Below are 15,504 nucleotides of genomic sequence, written 5' to 3'. Positions count from 1 at the left end.
AATTCATGGGAAGGGTGTTTAACACACACACCGTTTTTACGCAAGATTGAATATCATATACACGAAAAACCTTATTCTGAAAAAGAAGCATTTCAAAATCGTATGAGGACACTAGATGCTAGCCCACGGTGACACCATCTGATGCTCTGGGCACAAACACACTCACCTCTTTTTTATCGTGTGCAGGCACATGGTTAAAGTATTCACAGGCCTGCCAGAATAAAATGTTTTCTTCACTGAACTCCTTCCTCAGGAAATCCTAAGAAAGACACCATCCGTGAGCCCTTACTCGAGCTGGTAGTGACCGCGGCATCTGCCCCCCCCGCCCCCCACCGAGCTGTTGCTGTGCTCTGGCTTCTTCCTTGTGCCCACTTTTCACAGACATCAGGGCTCTCTGGGTAGAGAGGGAGCACCTCTCCCCAAATTACCTGAAGCCACGTGCCCCGGACCAAAACACTGCACACTTTAAGGACCGCAGGCGTGCTCCCAGTGGCTTCCTCAAGGGCAGAGAGCCCCTTCCCCCTAGATGGCCTAGCCACATGCGGCCTCCAAGCATTTCTAAGAACCCCCCCTGCCCCTTGCTGCGGGGAGCTCCCTGGCACACAGCCAAGGCCAGGCTGGGCACAGGGCGCCCCCTTCAGCTCCTTGGCCTCGAGTGTACTGAGCAGGTGGACAGGGGAGACCCCCCCTGCAGTAGGCGTCATGGGGTCTGAGTCCCGGGTCCTGCCGGAGGAGCCCAGGCCAAGGGTCCTCATGGACCCCTGGGCCCCACCACACCCCTCTACTCACAGAGAAGTAGCGAACTCCGAGAGGGTCCTGCAGAAGGCGCTCAAAGGACACGGCCCAGCTGGCGGCCCTCCTCTCGCGCAGGCGCCGGCAGCTCTGCACACTGGGGAGGCTGGCATTGCTGCTCAGACTGTGGTTGCTCACGCAGTCCTTCAGGTCGGCGCCAGTCAGTTCTGTGGGACCAGCACACACCTCACCTGCACGTGTGTCTGCCACACCTGCCCAGCAGCACCCGGCCAGCCTTCGGGGGGAGGCTCTCCCCAACCTGCCTTCTCTAAAGCATGTGCTCAGGCGACACCACGCGCCAAGTGCCTATAGCACGCCCGGCGCCGTTCTACGGACATGGAATGGGGCGCAGATCCAGGAGAGGGGCAACCACAGCCACACGCCACAGGTCCACAGCTGAGGGCATGCCGCACACACAACAGTGCTCCCGGGTGATCCCCATGGGGTGAGCAGAGGCAAAGGGGCCCAGATTGGGTGTCCAGGACCTGGGACGCCGCTCGGTGTCAGGAGGGAACATCTGCTGTAGGAAAGCACACGCTCACACATGCGCCCTGTTCCGCACGGGCACGGTCCCGATGTGCAAGTGTAGCATAACGTCCAGACGTCTATCTAACCACACGTGTTGTGACAACTCATCAAAGGCGAATCCAGAGCGGAAAACACGACATGTGCCGCAGGAGTCTGGCTCTGGGCATCTACAGAAGAGCCCCAAAGAGCATGCATTCCTTTGTCTTTTAGGCAAGTTCCTGAATAACCCACTCTCTTCACAAAAGGAAGAGGAGGTGCTCCGGGAGCCCTGTGTCACCATCTCCCATCTCATGTGAGCAGCGTATGGGGGCTCTCGGTCCCCACATGGGCAGGCCTGGTGAGCAAAACCCAAGGGAAGGGCCCAGACTGGCCAGGAGCTGGATCGAACACACATTCTGCCATGCACGCATCCCCTTCAATACAGACAGCACATCCCACCATCCTACACGGGGCTGTTCCCTCCGCAGGTCCTAACACCATGGAGACCCAAGGCCAAGCCACGGCCTGCCAACCACAGAGGACACCCCTAACCCGCATGGGTGTGAGGCTTGGAGGAGCAAAGCTAACTAATGAAACAGTGTTCGTTGGCTACATCCCATGCTCCTGTCCCACCATGCATAATCAGCCATTAGGGCTGGTGGCAGGAAGGAGCCCAGGGGAATAGTTTGTTGGCTCTAGCTCTAGGCCAACCGGAAATGCATCTTCTACTTAGTGACGAGGGGCCAACCGTGGGGAAAGTGATGACCATTGAGGCCCTGCTACCCTTTAGGCTGATGCCCGCCCATGGCTGCACGGAGACAGCAGTAGGCAGAGGACCAGCCTGTGGCCGCCATGCCACAACCAGGGCCCTGGAAGGCCGGGAGGAGGCCACGGCACAGCCCTGCTAGCCCCGAGAACAGAGGGCTAAGAAAGCAGAGGCAGGAATCCGGTCAAAGGGGCCCCATGTGGGAACCAGAAACACTTGGGCAGGAGTCATTCAAAGCTCAAAAAGCATTTAGATTGGAAAAGAAAAGAAAAACAGAAAGTCAAAGAGTAACCTAGTAACTTACACGCTATAAACAAAAATTTAAATAAGATTCAGAAGACGAAACAAGATGAGAGAAAGACAATTTTCATTCTTCTTGGCAGCCCAGCAGAATTCACAGTGCGGTACATGTTACTTTTGAGACGAAAGCCTCCTGGTAGAATCTGCCAGTGCCACTCACCAAGGACCACAGGGGAGGCCCCGGCCCAGAGTTTGTCATCGAGATGCCAAGCTCACCACACGGCACGGCCGCCCGGTGGCTCCATGCTGAGCGCAGCACAGCCGGCTGCCAGGGGTCTGAGCCCGGCCCGGCCCCCAGGGAACTCGACAACTGCGCTCGCTGTCACCCAGACGGACCACCTGGCATCACTCTGTTCCACAATCCCCACACGCAGAAGCGCCCCAAGTGAGAGCTGCCCATTTCCTGCTCACACGCACCCCTGCGCCCTCTGATTTGTGTCCAGTAGCCGCAGCAATGAGGGGCAGGGCCCCGCAGATGTTAATCCTCCCCCCAGATTTCCCAACAGAGGTTTTATTAGCACCAGACGAGCTGAGCGTGAAAGTTCACGTGGAAGACTAAACGTGAAATGCCAGGAAAACAAAGCAAACCAGAGCCAGGGGGCGGGGTCAGCCCCACCTGGCGCCACACCGCAGCTGTGGACTTACGGCTGTGACAGAAGGCCACACAGTGCGGGGACAACTGGAAAATCACTGGAGAGGTGATCAAGTCGGGATCCTCGGGGATCTGAACCAGAGGTTTCAAGGCAAGAACCTCAAATTAGAGAAACTCTGGAAGGGAAGACGCCAGTCCAGAGTCGTGAGAGACAAGATGACAAGATGGTTAAAGGGACAGACGGCACCAAACTCTGTGGGTGGTGCTGGTGGGGCGGGAGGGAGGGGAGTGTGCGGGGAGGGGTGCTCAGGGTCAAAGGTACGGGCTTCCAGTTACAAGACAAACAGGTCTTGGCACGCGGGGAGCACAGCTCATAGCACCATGCTGCAGAGACAACTGGTGAAGAGAGATCTTACAAGTCCCCGTCCTAAGAAGGAAAGTATGTGACTGTGTGTGACAGACATTAACCAGACATGTGCGGCAACTGTCCTCACTATATATACGAACACCATCGCACTGTATACCTTCAGCCCACGTAACGTCACCTGTCATCTGGACCTCAATGAAAAATGAAAATGAAATAAAAGTTTAAAGACACTATAAGCTGGGTCAAAAGACAAAGCCTGGGGGAATCCACACAATCCACTCCACAGAGGAAGGACTGATTTTCTTTACACTTAAGGGCACTTGCACGTCACCAATGAGAGAGATGTGGAAACCAAAGACAACTGGAGGGAAGGCGTGGCTGTCACTGCATGGGGGCTTGAGATGGCTCCAAGCCGTGTGTCGCTGTGTTCAGTCTCACCTCCATGAGCTAAAGGTGATGTGGACGAGCTATTTTGTACCTTCCTAGCAGGGTAACTTTGCAATCAGCAGGCACTTTCCTGCTATATTTTATGTTGATAAATGAGGTGATCCTCACAAAATAACTTTCAAAACATATTGTTAAGTATGAGCACCAAAACATTCTTCCTCTGGCCTTTCCTTCCTGGAGGCAACGAAGGCTGAACTGAGAACTGAGGGGTGGACAAAAGGTAACTGGCCTCAGAGGACCTGGAAGAGCCTTCAGTGAGTGGCCAGATGTGCAAAGGCCCTGGGACAGAAGAGGCATGGCTCAGGGCCAGTGTGTCTGGGCATAGGGGAAAATGACACACAGACTGCATTCTGGGGGGCAGTGAAGAACAAAGGAAGGTCAAGAAGACACTCCTTCACAGGTCCGTTGGCCTGGCTAAGGGACAAGGCAGCCTGCAGGAGGGGGCAGGTAGATGGGGGCTGTGAGGGCAGGGGAGCACGCCAGAAGACTGGCCACAGACTGCAGACAGAGCAGCTGAACCCCATCATGGGTGGAGGAGCTTTCTGATTTCCTGGTGTCTGGATTCCAGCAAAGTGGCCAGCAGATCTGGAACACCTGCCCTCCTCGCTGCCAGACCACGCAGGGCAGGAGCAAGGAGGGGAGCCTGGCACCCCGCCCTGGGCCGGGCAGGTGCTGTGGGCCACGGCCTGAGCCTGGACGAGGAAAGACGCGGCTGAACAGAACTCGGAAGTGAAAAGTGACCCATCTGTTGACGGAACTCATTTTTATGAAACCTGCAAATACCAATTTTTTTTTAAGACTCACAGCTCAGGGAACCTGCTTCCCTCTCTCTCTCTCTGCCTGCCTCTCCGTCTACTCGTGAGCTCTCTCTGTCAAATAAATAAATAAAATCTTAAAAAAAAAGACTCACAGCTCAACAGCTAACACTTCAAAAGCCTAGTGGAGAAAGAAGCTTTAAAATTAAGTTAGGACACTCCTGGTGCCTCAGCCACCCCGCATGCATGCCCCACCATGACCCTGGTGCTCCCTCAGGGTGGCGGGCGCGGACTGTTGGGCAGGAGGCAGGCTGAGGTGCGCACACACACAGGCACAGGACATGTAGGCAATGTAGGGAAGAGTCTCCCTGCCCCCATGGTTTGCATACCCACTCCTCCTGCAGGCCAGCGGGCCAGGCGGGCAAGGGGCTGGCTCTCACGGCCCACTTCCCCCCCCCCCCCCCCCACCAGAGACGGGGAGGGTCATCTTGCCACCAGGCTCCCTGCATCCCGCGGGAGGAAAAGCTGAGGCTCCTTCCCACGGTCTCCTTTTGTTTCTTTCTGTTTTGTTTCTCATTGAAACCACGAGAATGCCCGCCGGGCCTCAACTCCAGCGCTAGTGGAGCTTGGAGAGGGAGCAGGGGACGCAAGGACCCCGAAGGAGCTGCTCCCTGAGCCCCGAGAGGCAGGCCACACAGTTGGCCATCTCCCTCACAAAGGCCAGATCTTGAGGAACACTCACAGTCTTCGAAGGAGGGAAACCAGAGACCATTGCTGGCTGTGTAAGCATGTCCATCCCGAGCTCTCCTCACCAGAGGGTCTCCTAGCAACTTTGACTGAAGGCACATGGTGGGTGCCAGCGCCCTGGGAGGGGGAGGGAGTGGGTGCTGCTCCAGCGGGCTTCAAATCCCAGCACCCTGCACATGTCCTCACCACATGGGGCCCGGCACCCTGCTCTTGAGACGCACCATCAAAGCCTGAATTTCCTACCTCCACCTTCAGACTCACTCTGCACTTGTTTTCCAGCATGGACAAGAGTGACCCTTTGAGAAAGGGGTGATCCTAACGGCCAGGGCCAGACAGGACAAGGAGATGAGAAGGGCTCGCAAGTCCACCCCACCCCCCGAGCCCCTCTCTTGCTCCGAGCAAGGAGAAAACAGCAGATCTGCCGCGTTAGAGCCTCAGACTAGAGAACGTTCCCTGAGGCTTGGTTTCTTTTTTGTTTGAGTCAAAGAAATGCTTTCTTGGTGAGAAATTTTTTAAAATCCACTTGAGATGTGCTGAAAACTGGGAAAAGTCACCCTCTTTACACTGGCCCGATAACCGTGCACGTTACAGGTTATACACGTATCGACAATGCCTTGGGATTATGATTTTATAGCTAATTCCACACCACACAGCTTGAGCCCGTTATCTCACCAGAACACCCCATCCAAACCCTGAGCTCACATCCCTGAAGTGTGCAAATCACAACTCGAGGGTCAGGGTCCTGGGCCACTTGCCCCCGGCCACCTGAGCCTCCCAGCAAACATACCTGTAGCTGCTCAGGTCAGCCAGCCCCGACAAGCATGACAAGGCGCGCAGACCACAAGGGACTTTACCTGGGTAGAGCTGATAAGAGCCACTGTGATGCCACTTAACCAAATACTTCCAACCATTCACCGCAAACCACCCCTCCGAGTCCATACCAGGGTCAGCCGGCACAGCCCCAGGGCCCTGGGCAAAGGCTCGGGCCACACACAGAGACATTGTTCCCAGCTCACGCTCCCCAAGGAGGCCGGTTAGCACACTCCCCAGCGACCGGGTTTGCTGGGCAGGGCCGACAAAGGCGATGCTCCCCCTTCGGGTGCGCGCAGAGGAAACCAATAGTGTAGCCAACACAAAGCATCCCAGAAGCCACATGCATAATTCACGGCCAGACCTTTAGCCCGTGGCTGCTCGCGGAACCTGAATTATTTAGTCGGGCAGAGCAGAGCAGAGCTCGGCTGCAGAAGCGGCGCGCCGGCTGGAGGCACCCGTGCCCACGGGGGAGGCTTCCGGCAGGCTGCCGGCCCGACACAGTGCGCTTTCCGTAAAACGCGCTGGGAACAGAAAAGAACAAATACTCACAGCTTTTTGTGATAACTGTGAGGCTTTGAACTCAGATTTCCTGCTGTATCTGAGAAGTTTTCTAAGACCCATAAAAGGCCTGTCTTTTCAAAATGAGAACAGAGAGTTCACCCCAAACCGCAGGGCGCTCAGGAATAAGTATGGAGTCAGGTCAGAAAGCAGCGCATCTTCAGCAGAAGCAGGGACGCTTTATTCACAAAACCTGCAGGGGCAGGATCGGCTTCAGGTGAGGTCCAGCCCGCCGGCTCCGCTCGGATGTGGGCACACGGCCGCATGCGCAGTTCTCCTGAGCAGGTGTTCAGCGGCTCCTGACAGTTCCGGGAGGACAGAGAGATAAAGCGGGGTCCCTGCTGTTCCTGCCTCCCCATCAACGTCCTTTCTGGCCTCACATTTCTGAAGCACAGGAAGACGCCCCACCACCACTCGCCAGGGAGGCAGCAGAGCATAGGAGAGGGCTCTGCTCCGTCCCGGCTCTAGGGTTTCCGGGCCACGGGCCCCCATGTGCACGAGGCCAGAGCAGGTGAAGGGCCAGCGTTCCTGGAGCCACAGCTGGCGTGTCGGGCTCCGAGAGCAAGAGCCCTTGGTGCAGCTGGGCCAGACAGGGATGCACGGGGTTGGAGGGGGCGGGGGCTGAACCAGCAGGTGTGTGCAAACACCTGCCCCTTTCATATACTTTCAAACTTGCAGGAAGGTGACAAGAATAGTAAAAGGAACTCCTGCACACCCTCTACCCAGATTAGCCGGACCTCTACCTACAACGCCCTATTTGCTAGATCATCCCGTCTCTCCCCCTCCCTCCCATCCACTTATCCACACACATACATGTGTGCACGCATGCACACACACAGCCCAAGCTGCTGGCTTTATTTGGAGATGGCGCCCTTCTTTGCCCCTAAATACTTCAGTGTGCATTTCCAAAGAACAAGGACACTCTCCTCCACCAACACAGCACAGTGACCAAACCTGGGGAAAGCAGCAGTCTGTATTTCAAAGTCAACTACAAGGTCCTTTCCAGCTGTTTCCCCAGCTCAGCCCAGGACTAAATTCAGGACCCCAGAGCTGTCCTGTCTCTCTAAAAACTCCCAGCCTTTGTGTTTCCAGACTTCTATCCTGGCCGTTATTTTCTAGACTGCCCCTCGGTGGGAGCTGTCTGAGGCTTCCTCACGATTTGGTGGGAATCCTCAGGAAGTCACGTGTGACTTTCTCGGCACCTGTCCTTAGGAAGCACAGAATGCCAGTTCACTGCAACCCCGGTGATGTCTTGGTGGGGCACCTGCTCTCCCCACCACAGGACTGTCTCCTGGGGAGCAGGGGGTGGTGATGGGAGCATCTGGTCCCCCACCTGCCCCGCGGCCACCATCCTCCTCCACTTTTGGTCCATAGTCCACTGTAAGGCAGAGCTTTCCTTTCTTCCCCATCTTTACAAAGTCCTTTATTTAGAAGAGCAGGCCCTCAGTGGACTTTTATTTTATTCCATAGCTTACAATCCATACATATCTGCGGTGTTTTCTCCTCCTCTTTTCTGTCTGTTCCGCCTCCCTCGGCACTGGCCCCTGTGTCCTTCTGGGGAGCCTGCACGCACACTGAGTGTCTCCCGATTTTCAAGTGTGCTTTCCTTGCTCCAGACCCACAGGTGAGGCTGGGCTTGAGGGGCAGATGGTTCCTTTCACTGAAGAGTGGTTCGGGCACCAAGCATTGCACAAGAAGGGTGCCTACTGCCATGGCCGGTCTCACTGCTTCCAGAACTTTCCAGTGGACAGAGCTAGGAATGAGATGCATGCGCACACAGAGCCACACGGGCATTTCCACGTATGTCCGCACATCGACTAGAACCATGAGTTCACACTGACACCTCCAACTCCGACCCAAGCCCAAGCACATTCTGCTATCCTGGGACTCCCTCCCCAGCTGCGGGGAGCTGGGCTCCCACTGTCCTGGGTCATAGTCACTCATTTACTAAAGCCCAGAATACACCTGGACCCTCTACAAGATCATGTCAGAAGGGCTAACTCATACCACCGAGAAAACCACACCTACTACCTGCGGTCAATCTTTCTGTCTAGTTCTTTTTCTCAGATAAAAGAAACACAGAGTCAAATGCACAGTCTTTGGTGTAGGACTGGGTGAGTTTCAAAATCACCTTTCATCCACCTTTTCAAGCCTGAGCTAACTCACCAAGCGAACCTGTCCTCTCTTTAAGCCAAGAAGGTCTTGAGGATGCCTGCCACCGGGTCACTACGACGGTGAAATTCAGCTGGAGGGGGAGCCCATATGGAGACTCAGGCCCCAGGATGGTGGTACCGTCTGTGGGCAGTGAGTGGGTTCAGAGACCTCTGTGCCTCGATTTTCCTATTAGGGCAGAAACTGACATTTGCAGGGTCTGGGGCCAGAACATGAATAAAGGAATTCAAACTATGTAACTAAACACTGAAAAAGCATGGGAGGAGTGGCCATCCTGCTAAATAAAGAAGCTACATTCTATTAGCCTACCTTCAGCCTGGAAGAGCAGATCTGAATTTAGAATCTGGAACTCAGCCGTCCGAGCTCTGCACCGAAATGTGGCAGATTGGGGGGGGGGCTGCACCCCACCGCCTTCTCTTCCCACCCCAGCTCTACCCCCATCAGCCATGTATCCAAGACTGTCCCCTTATCCCCAAAGCAGTCACTCTCTGGACTGAAGAGTATTCACTTCATTCCCTAGTTACCAACAAATTTAAAAGAGCAAGGCCACCCCCGCACCCCGAGAAATCGTATATGGAATGCATCTGAGCGGGCCAGTGTAGCTGGGGGTGGAAGAGGGCACAGACGGACCAAGTGGGCCAACAGTGATGTACGGAGCCCCACTGATCATCAGAGAACAATTCTGGAAGCCTATAAGCCCTTCCTCAAGACATGTCTGGAAACTCTTGCTCTCATACAATCACCTAACTTATGCATGAAGTTGCAGGGTCAGAGAACTTTCCGGCACCTGCGTGACCGTGACCAGGGACGGGGCCGTGCGCCCGGGCACCTGTTCCACGGTGAGGCCCCTGGTGCCCCACGGCCAGAAGACACAGCTCTGCAGGGAAGGTAAAGACACACTGCAATTCACAGGGAGGCCCGGGGGCACGAACACACATGGGCCCAAACAGGGGAACTCGACATTCCGAGCCTTTCCGCAGTTGGAACTCCAAGTCTCATTTCTCACTGTTCTGGAAGTGAGCAGCGAGACCCACTCTCCACGTCTGAAATGACACAAGTCCTGGAGAGTGAAATGCCAAGCAGATGGGTGAAAATGCTGCGGGAGCTCCCGAGGCCACGTGAGTGGGCAGAACAGTAACCGAAAAGGGTCAGTGTGGGAAGTGTGAGGCGACAAGCGGAGACGGGTGCATCTTATCACTTGTCACACTGAATTTGCAGGATTCTGGTCTCAGAGCCATCCACTAACGACCACAAGTGGCTGGCAGGCTGAAGGTGGCATCCGACCACAGGGAGTCTCCAGGACTCTGAAAAGGGGACGCGGGACATTTTTCAAAGATGAGCCACCATCAAATTCATTTATTACACTGGTTTGAACCTAAACAAATGTGCCTGATTCACTTACTAGTTAATTCTCTGTGAAATTAATTAATTTTATTCCACTGGAAAAAAACACGTATCCTCTATGAAGGCAGCGCTCTTTTATCCTGGTGCCAAAGGCCACACAGGGAGCATGGCTCTCCCAGCTGCAGCCGCTGCCCGATGCACAAGCCCAAGAACCCCAAATTCGAGCTCCATGAGGAAGACGCAAAATGCCGCTAAACCCTCCCCACAGCTGAGGCAGGGCCACCCACACGGAAGGCCAAAGGCACAGCGACGGGCCCTTGGCCTCCACCGCCATGGAGCAGGGGGAGACAGGGCAGGGGCACTTTCCCCAACAGGCCTGGGGGCCGAAGCACTGGCCCCCAAGGAAGGAAAAGGATTGCACACATGCAACCCTAAAGGATGCTTGCAGCAGGAACATCCTCCCCCGGAGACGGCACTTGGGGACCACTCCTGCGAGTGCAAGAAAGATCATCATGGGAGAAAGGAAGAGACCGGGTTTACAGGTAATCCCAGAGCAGCCATAAGCCAGGGCTTTCTGGGGGCAGTGATGGAGTCACAGAGTTTCAGTGAAGATGGTACGACAGAAAACTAAACACGAGGAGTATCTGTGTCTCTTTTACGGATTCCAAAGAAAGCAATCACGTATAAAAAGTTCCTTGTCCAAAACTGGGTTCCAAAAATCTGGTCCCCATGCTGAGTCCATGTTCCCTGGGGGCCTTTGGCCACCCCACCCCCCCCCCACCCCACTCCTCCTCCAGCGGCAGGAGGCAGCAAGGCTCCCGGGACCTCGGCCAGCAGACCGTCCCTCCAGCGGTATTACTAGAGCCTGGGTTGCCCACCTCGAAGGCTGGCCGTGGGGAATTGCCAGGCTGACTCTTCTAGGGGATGAGCAGATGAGCAGGGATCGGCTATTTGGGGAGCCCATTCTCTACTTTTTCTTCCTTAGACTGGGTGGGGACATTTAAGATGGATGGGAGGTCAGTGGGCCATCTTGGGCTCTCACTGATTTGATAGTATCTGTTGAAGGTCTGCTCTGCAGCGAGCCCTGTCCTGTGGGTTCTGGAGTCCCGCTGCCTGGCTGAATGAGAGCCCCAGTCTTCCCGGCTGGGAACTCCCCTCCCTACAGGGGACAGGCTAAAAGGCAAATAACTTCCTATTATATGTATCTTGTGGTTTTAACTCACGACTCATGAAATATTTTCTCCTTCAAAAATATCTAAACCTAAATCAAAGATCTCTATTGATCATTACCTAAAATCCCTGCCCTATCTTCCCTCTCCAGAGAAAACCCATCTTATTAATTTGGTGTTGATCTTTCCAGATATTTCTTAATGCCTTTACCAACATAAATATGTTCCCACAGAAACAATGTGTATTGTTTAGGAGAGCTACTAATTTTTATCTTTCCGAATTACATTAGTTCTGAAAATCCTGGTCATGTGACTGACGTGCTTTGGGGGTTTTATTTCGATACTAATATCATTCAAGAATAATGATAATTTGGTTTCCTCCTCTCCAAGCTTTTTTTTTTTTTTTTTAAGATTTTATTTATTTATTTGACAGAGATGACAAGTAGGCAGAGGGGCAGGCGGCTGCGGGGGAAGGAGGCTCCCTGCTGAGCAGAGAGCCTGATGCGGGGCTCGACCCCAGGACCCTGAGATCATGACCTGCGTCAAAGGCAGAGGTTTTAACCCATTGAGCCACCCAGGCGCCCCCTCTCCAAGCTTTTTAAACTTATTTCTTTTTCTTGCCTTAACACTGCTGGCCAGAATTCCCAATACACTGTTACATAGTTGCTGAGACAGGGAATATCCTTGCCTTATTCCTAGCTCTAATGAGAACGCTTCTAATGTTTATCCATCAAGTATAACTTTTAAAAAATCAGAGTGGGCAATTCTATCAGATACTCATTTAGCCTCTATTGTGATAATCATAGGGTTTTATCCTTTTACTCCAGTAACACAGCACAATCTGTTCCTATGGCCCACGAAGACAGGGACCCTGTTTTGTTTGCAAATGTATCCCCAGTGCCTAAAACAGTTTTTAGAAAAAAGCAGGAGAAAGGAGGAGCTCAAAATGTAATTGCTAAATGAATAAATGGTTCGTTAGTTTCTGCTTTATTACTTCCTTAATCTTAATTTGCACTTATTTTTCTGTTCTGTTTTCCTACCTTCTTATGTTGAAAGTTTAGCTCCTGCGTTTTCTAACCTCTCATTTTTATAATATATACATTTAATGCTATGAGATTTTCTCTGAAAACCACTTTGGTTACATCCCATGGTGTTAACATGCAGCACTAAGATTGGGAAGCAGTTCTAAATTGCATTGTAATTTCCAGTTTAATGTTCTCCTTGACCCAAAGATTATTTAGAAGTGTAGCTCTGAAATTTCCAGTGGATTATTTTTTATTGTCTTTTTCGTGATTGGCATCTATTTAATTACAATGCTGTCAGCAGATGTGCTCTGTGCGCTCCAAAGATTTTTTTTATTTTTTTACTTTTTATTTTTTTATTTGACAGACAGAGATCACAAGTAGGCAGAGAGGCAGGCAGAGAGACAGAGGAGGAAGCAGGCTCTCCGAGGAGCAGACAGCCTGTTGTGGGGCCTGATCCCAGGACTCTGAGATCATGACCTGAGCTGAAGGCAGAGGCTTTAACCCATTAAGCCACCCAGGCGCCCCAAGATTTTTAAAATCTATAACAATCCATCTGTGGTATAGGATATACTCAACTTGGGTTAATATTTCACATACCTCTGGGAAAAAGGAGAGTCTCTTATGGGCATAAAGTTCTATATATACTTATTAGAGTTTATTTTTCCATTTATTTACCGGCTTGATCTCTTACTTTCCAAGAAAGGTCCATCACAGTCTCTCCCCAGGAGTACACGTCCATGCGTATGGTGGTCCCGTCTAAGTTTCCTTTATAAATAAGATGCTCTATTTTTGGTGCACAGAGCTTCTCTCCTTACATTTTTTTTTTACTTTGAGTTATTTTGTCTGAGATCCACATTCTCAGACCAGTTTTTCTTCCTTAGTATCTGTCTGTTATGTCTTCTTTCATTTACATATTTCAATCTGCCAGGGTTGTTTGTTTTAAAATTGGACTTGCAACAGTCTTGGTGGGGATTTTGTACTGTTTGAGGCTTTTTTCATCCCATCCATCCGGAAACCACCTTCAGGAACTGTCCTAGGCTCCTTCTCCACCCAGTTCCCCTGGGCGGCTGTAGCTGCTTCTGGCCTTCAGTTATACTGAAATGTGATCAGAGCAACAACAGCAACACTAACAGCAGCAACCCGGTCGCCACGGCCGGTGATTATGGGCCAGGAGTGGCTCACTCACTGTGTGCACTCACCCCCTTAATTCTCCTGAGAACTCTTTGAGCTCGGTCCCGGGCTCCCAGTGTGCAGATGGGAGCACTGAGCCACACCGCCGGGGGCAGAGATGGGATGTGACCTCACTGTGCGCCCCGCTGCCTCTCAAACTCCAGCCCCCAACTCACCCCGAAGGTTTGCGACGTGCCTTTTCTGCTCCATCTCTAACTCTACAAGTTTATCCAGGCATTCAACTCCACTGATGCACGGTTGACTCCCGGACTTTCTGCATTCTGTATCTGTTTATCCAAATGTCTACACAACATCTCCCCTTGGACATTGAGTGAGCATCTCGAAAATCCCAGGTCCATAGCAGAACTCTTGCTATTGCCCCGTTGTCCGTTTCTTCCCATCCTACTCCTTCCTCTCCTTGCAAATGCCATGATCGTCCCCCTAGGCACCAAAGCAAAAATGCAGAAGTCGGCTTGGGGACCCTGTCTCCTCGCTCCACGATTCCCCTACGGACACGGGCATTCTCTCTCAGCTTCCCCGCTGCCCCTAGCTGCCCCTTCTTGGCTTCTCCTGACTCCCCGTCTCCCCAAACCCATACTAGGGCTAAGCTCAATTCATGTTCCAGGTTGAGCTTTGCCCGGCCATGCTGCCCTCTAGCTGGGTTAAGCCCCAAACCTCTGCCACCCGAAATGGCATCACATCTGGCCACGGTCCACCAATTACCCACAGGCAGGTGTGGCCTTTCCAGTGGCTTCTCTCTGATGTGATGGGCCACCTTATATCCAAATCCTCAAAAAGCCTCAGACGTTGCAGGATTCTCCCTCACCTTCTTTTGGACGATGGAATCTATCCGAGGGTGACGCATTAGCCTGAAATCATCTCAGTTAATCCTGGTTTTAGATATTTATGGAGATCAGTCAGCTAAAAAGAAATAGTTCGTTAAAAGACAAATAAACCAAGCCAGATTTAGTTTTTATTCCTGGGGAATGACCTCAAGATTTTTATAGAGCAAGGCAGTAAGCAGCTACATAACGGAGATCACAAATGCATGGTTACAAAACAAATTTTTAAACCCAGCAGTCTTAATGTCAATGGCCATTTGTGGCTTTAAACTAACATTTGCAGAGGAAGCGTCACTCCGAAGTGCTAGGTCTCACCCAGCTGAAACAGAAGCAAAGATGACTGGAGCATGGCCAGGGACGCACATGCTGGCTCTGAGATGCACGGGCAAATGCCTGGGGCCGGGAAGAGCAGGAGCGATCCTGAAGGCACACAAGGCTGAGAACACACCACAAATCTCACAATGCACCAAGAGTGAGAGTAATTATGGCACGAAGTGTCGACCCAATGACAGACAAAGAGGCCAATGGAACAAAAGACAGAGGCCAGAAACAGACCCACAAAGATATGATTACCCGATAAAGAGGGAGAGGATCAGCAATGCAACACCTGGGGCCAGGCCAGCTGGACCAAAGACGGACAGACAAGTCTCATCCCCTGACTCACACTGTGCCCAAGAAACCGCTTCCAGGGGATCTGAGATGTCAGTGGGAAACACTAAAACAATGGTTTTACCTGCACGGTCACGGCACAGGCAAGGCCCGCTCCAAAAGGACATAAAAAGTATCGCCAGAACAGAAAAATGACAAACTGGATGACTGTAAGATGAAACGCTTTGGTCAGCGGAAGATACCACCAGCAGAATGAACAGATAAGCCACAGAGGGGCTTCCTGCACACGTAAAGTCAAGACAAAACTTCTTTAAATTTTCTACAAATCAATAAGGGAAGACTGGCGATCTGATAGAAAAATGAGCAAAACTCTTGCACAGGTACTTCCCAAAGAGGATATCCAAGCGGCCAAAACCATGGAAGGCGCTCAGCTCATGCGTCACCAGGGAACCACAAACACAAACCATGACCCGATGCCCATAACCCCTCCTTGAGGCTAAGATGCAAACAGACAACGTCAAGTGTGGCG

At 52.5% G+C, this 15,504-nt stretch overlaps 1 protein-coding gene across 8 annotated transcripts in view; it reads right to left on the bottom strand.

Annotated features, from left to right (window-relative positions):
* The window catches only part of RGS12 (regulator of G protein signaling 12), a 105,317-nt gene that overhangs the window by 19,992 nt on the left and 69,821 nt on the right, over positions 1–15,504 (bottom strand). For all 8 annotated transcript variants that reach the window (XR_007125262.1, XM_047718727.1, XM_047718728.1 and 5 more), the window contains 2 exons: positions 790–959; positions 167–259 (listed from right to left, as the gene is read on the bottom strand). Coding sequence is in view for 6 of the 8 variants with exons in the window: in XM_047718727.1 (XP_047574683.1) it covers positions 167–259; positions 790–959 (263 nt within the window). In the remaining 2 variants the exon portion in view is untranslated. The remainder of the gene's footprint in view (positions 1–166; positions 260–789; positions 960–15,504) is intronic.

The sequence above is a fragment of the Lutra lutra genome, chromosome 2, assembly GCF_902655055.1.
Source record: "Lutra lutra chromosome 2, mLutLut1.2, whole genome shotgun sequence".
In the NCBI taxonomy this organism is placed as follows: Eukaryota; Metazoa; Chordata; class Mammalia; order Carnivora; family Mustelidae; genus Lutra; species Lutra lutra.
The sequence above is the reverse complement of the archived record's forward strand: the minus strand, read 5'-3'. Positions and strand labels throughout refer to the sequence as shown.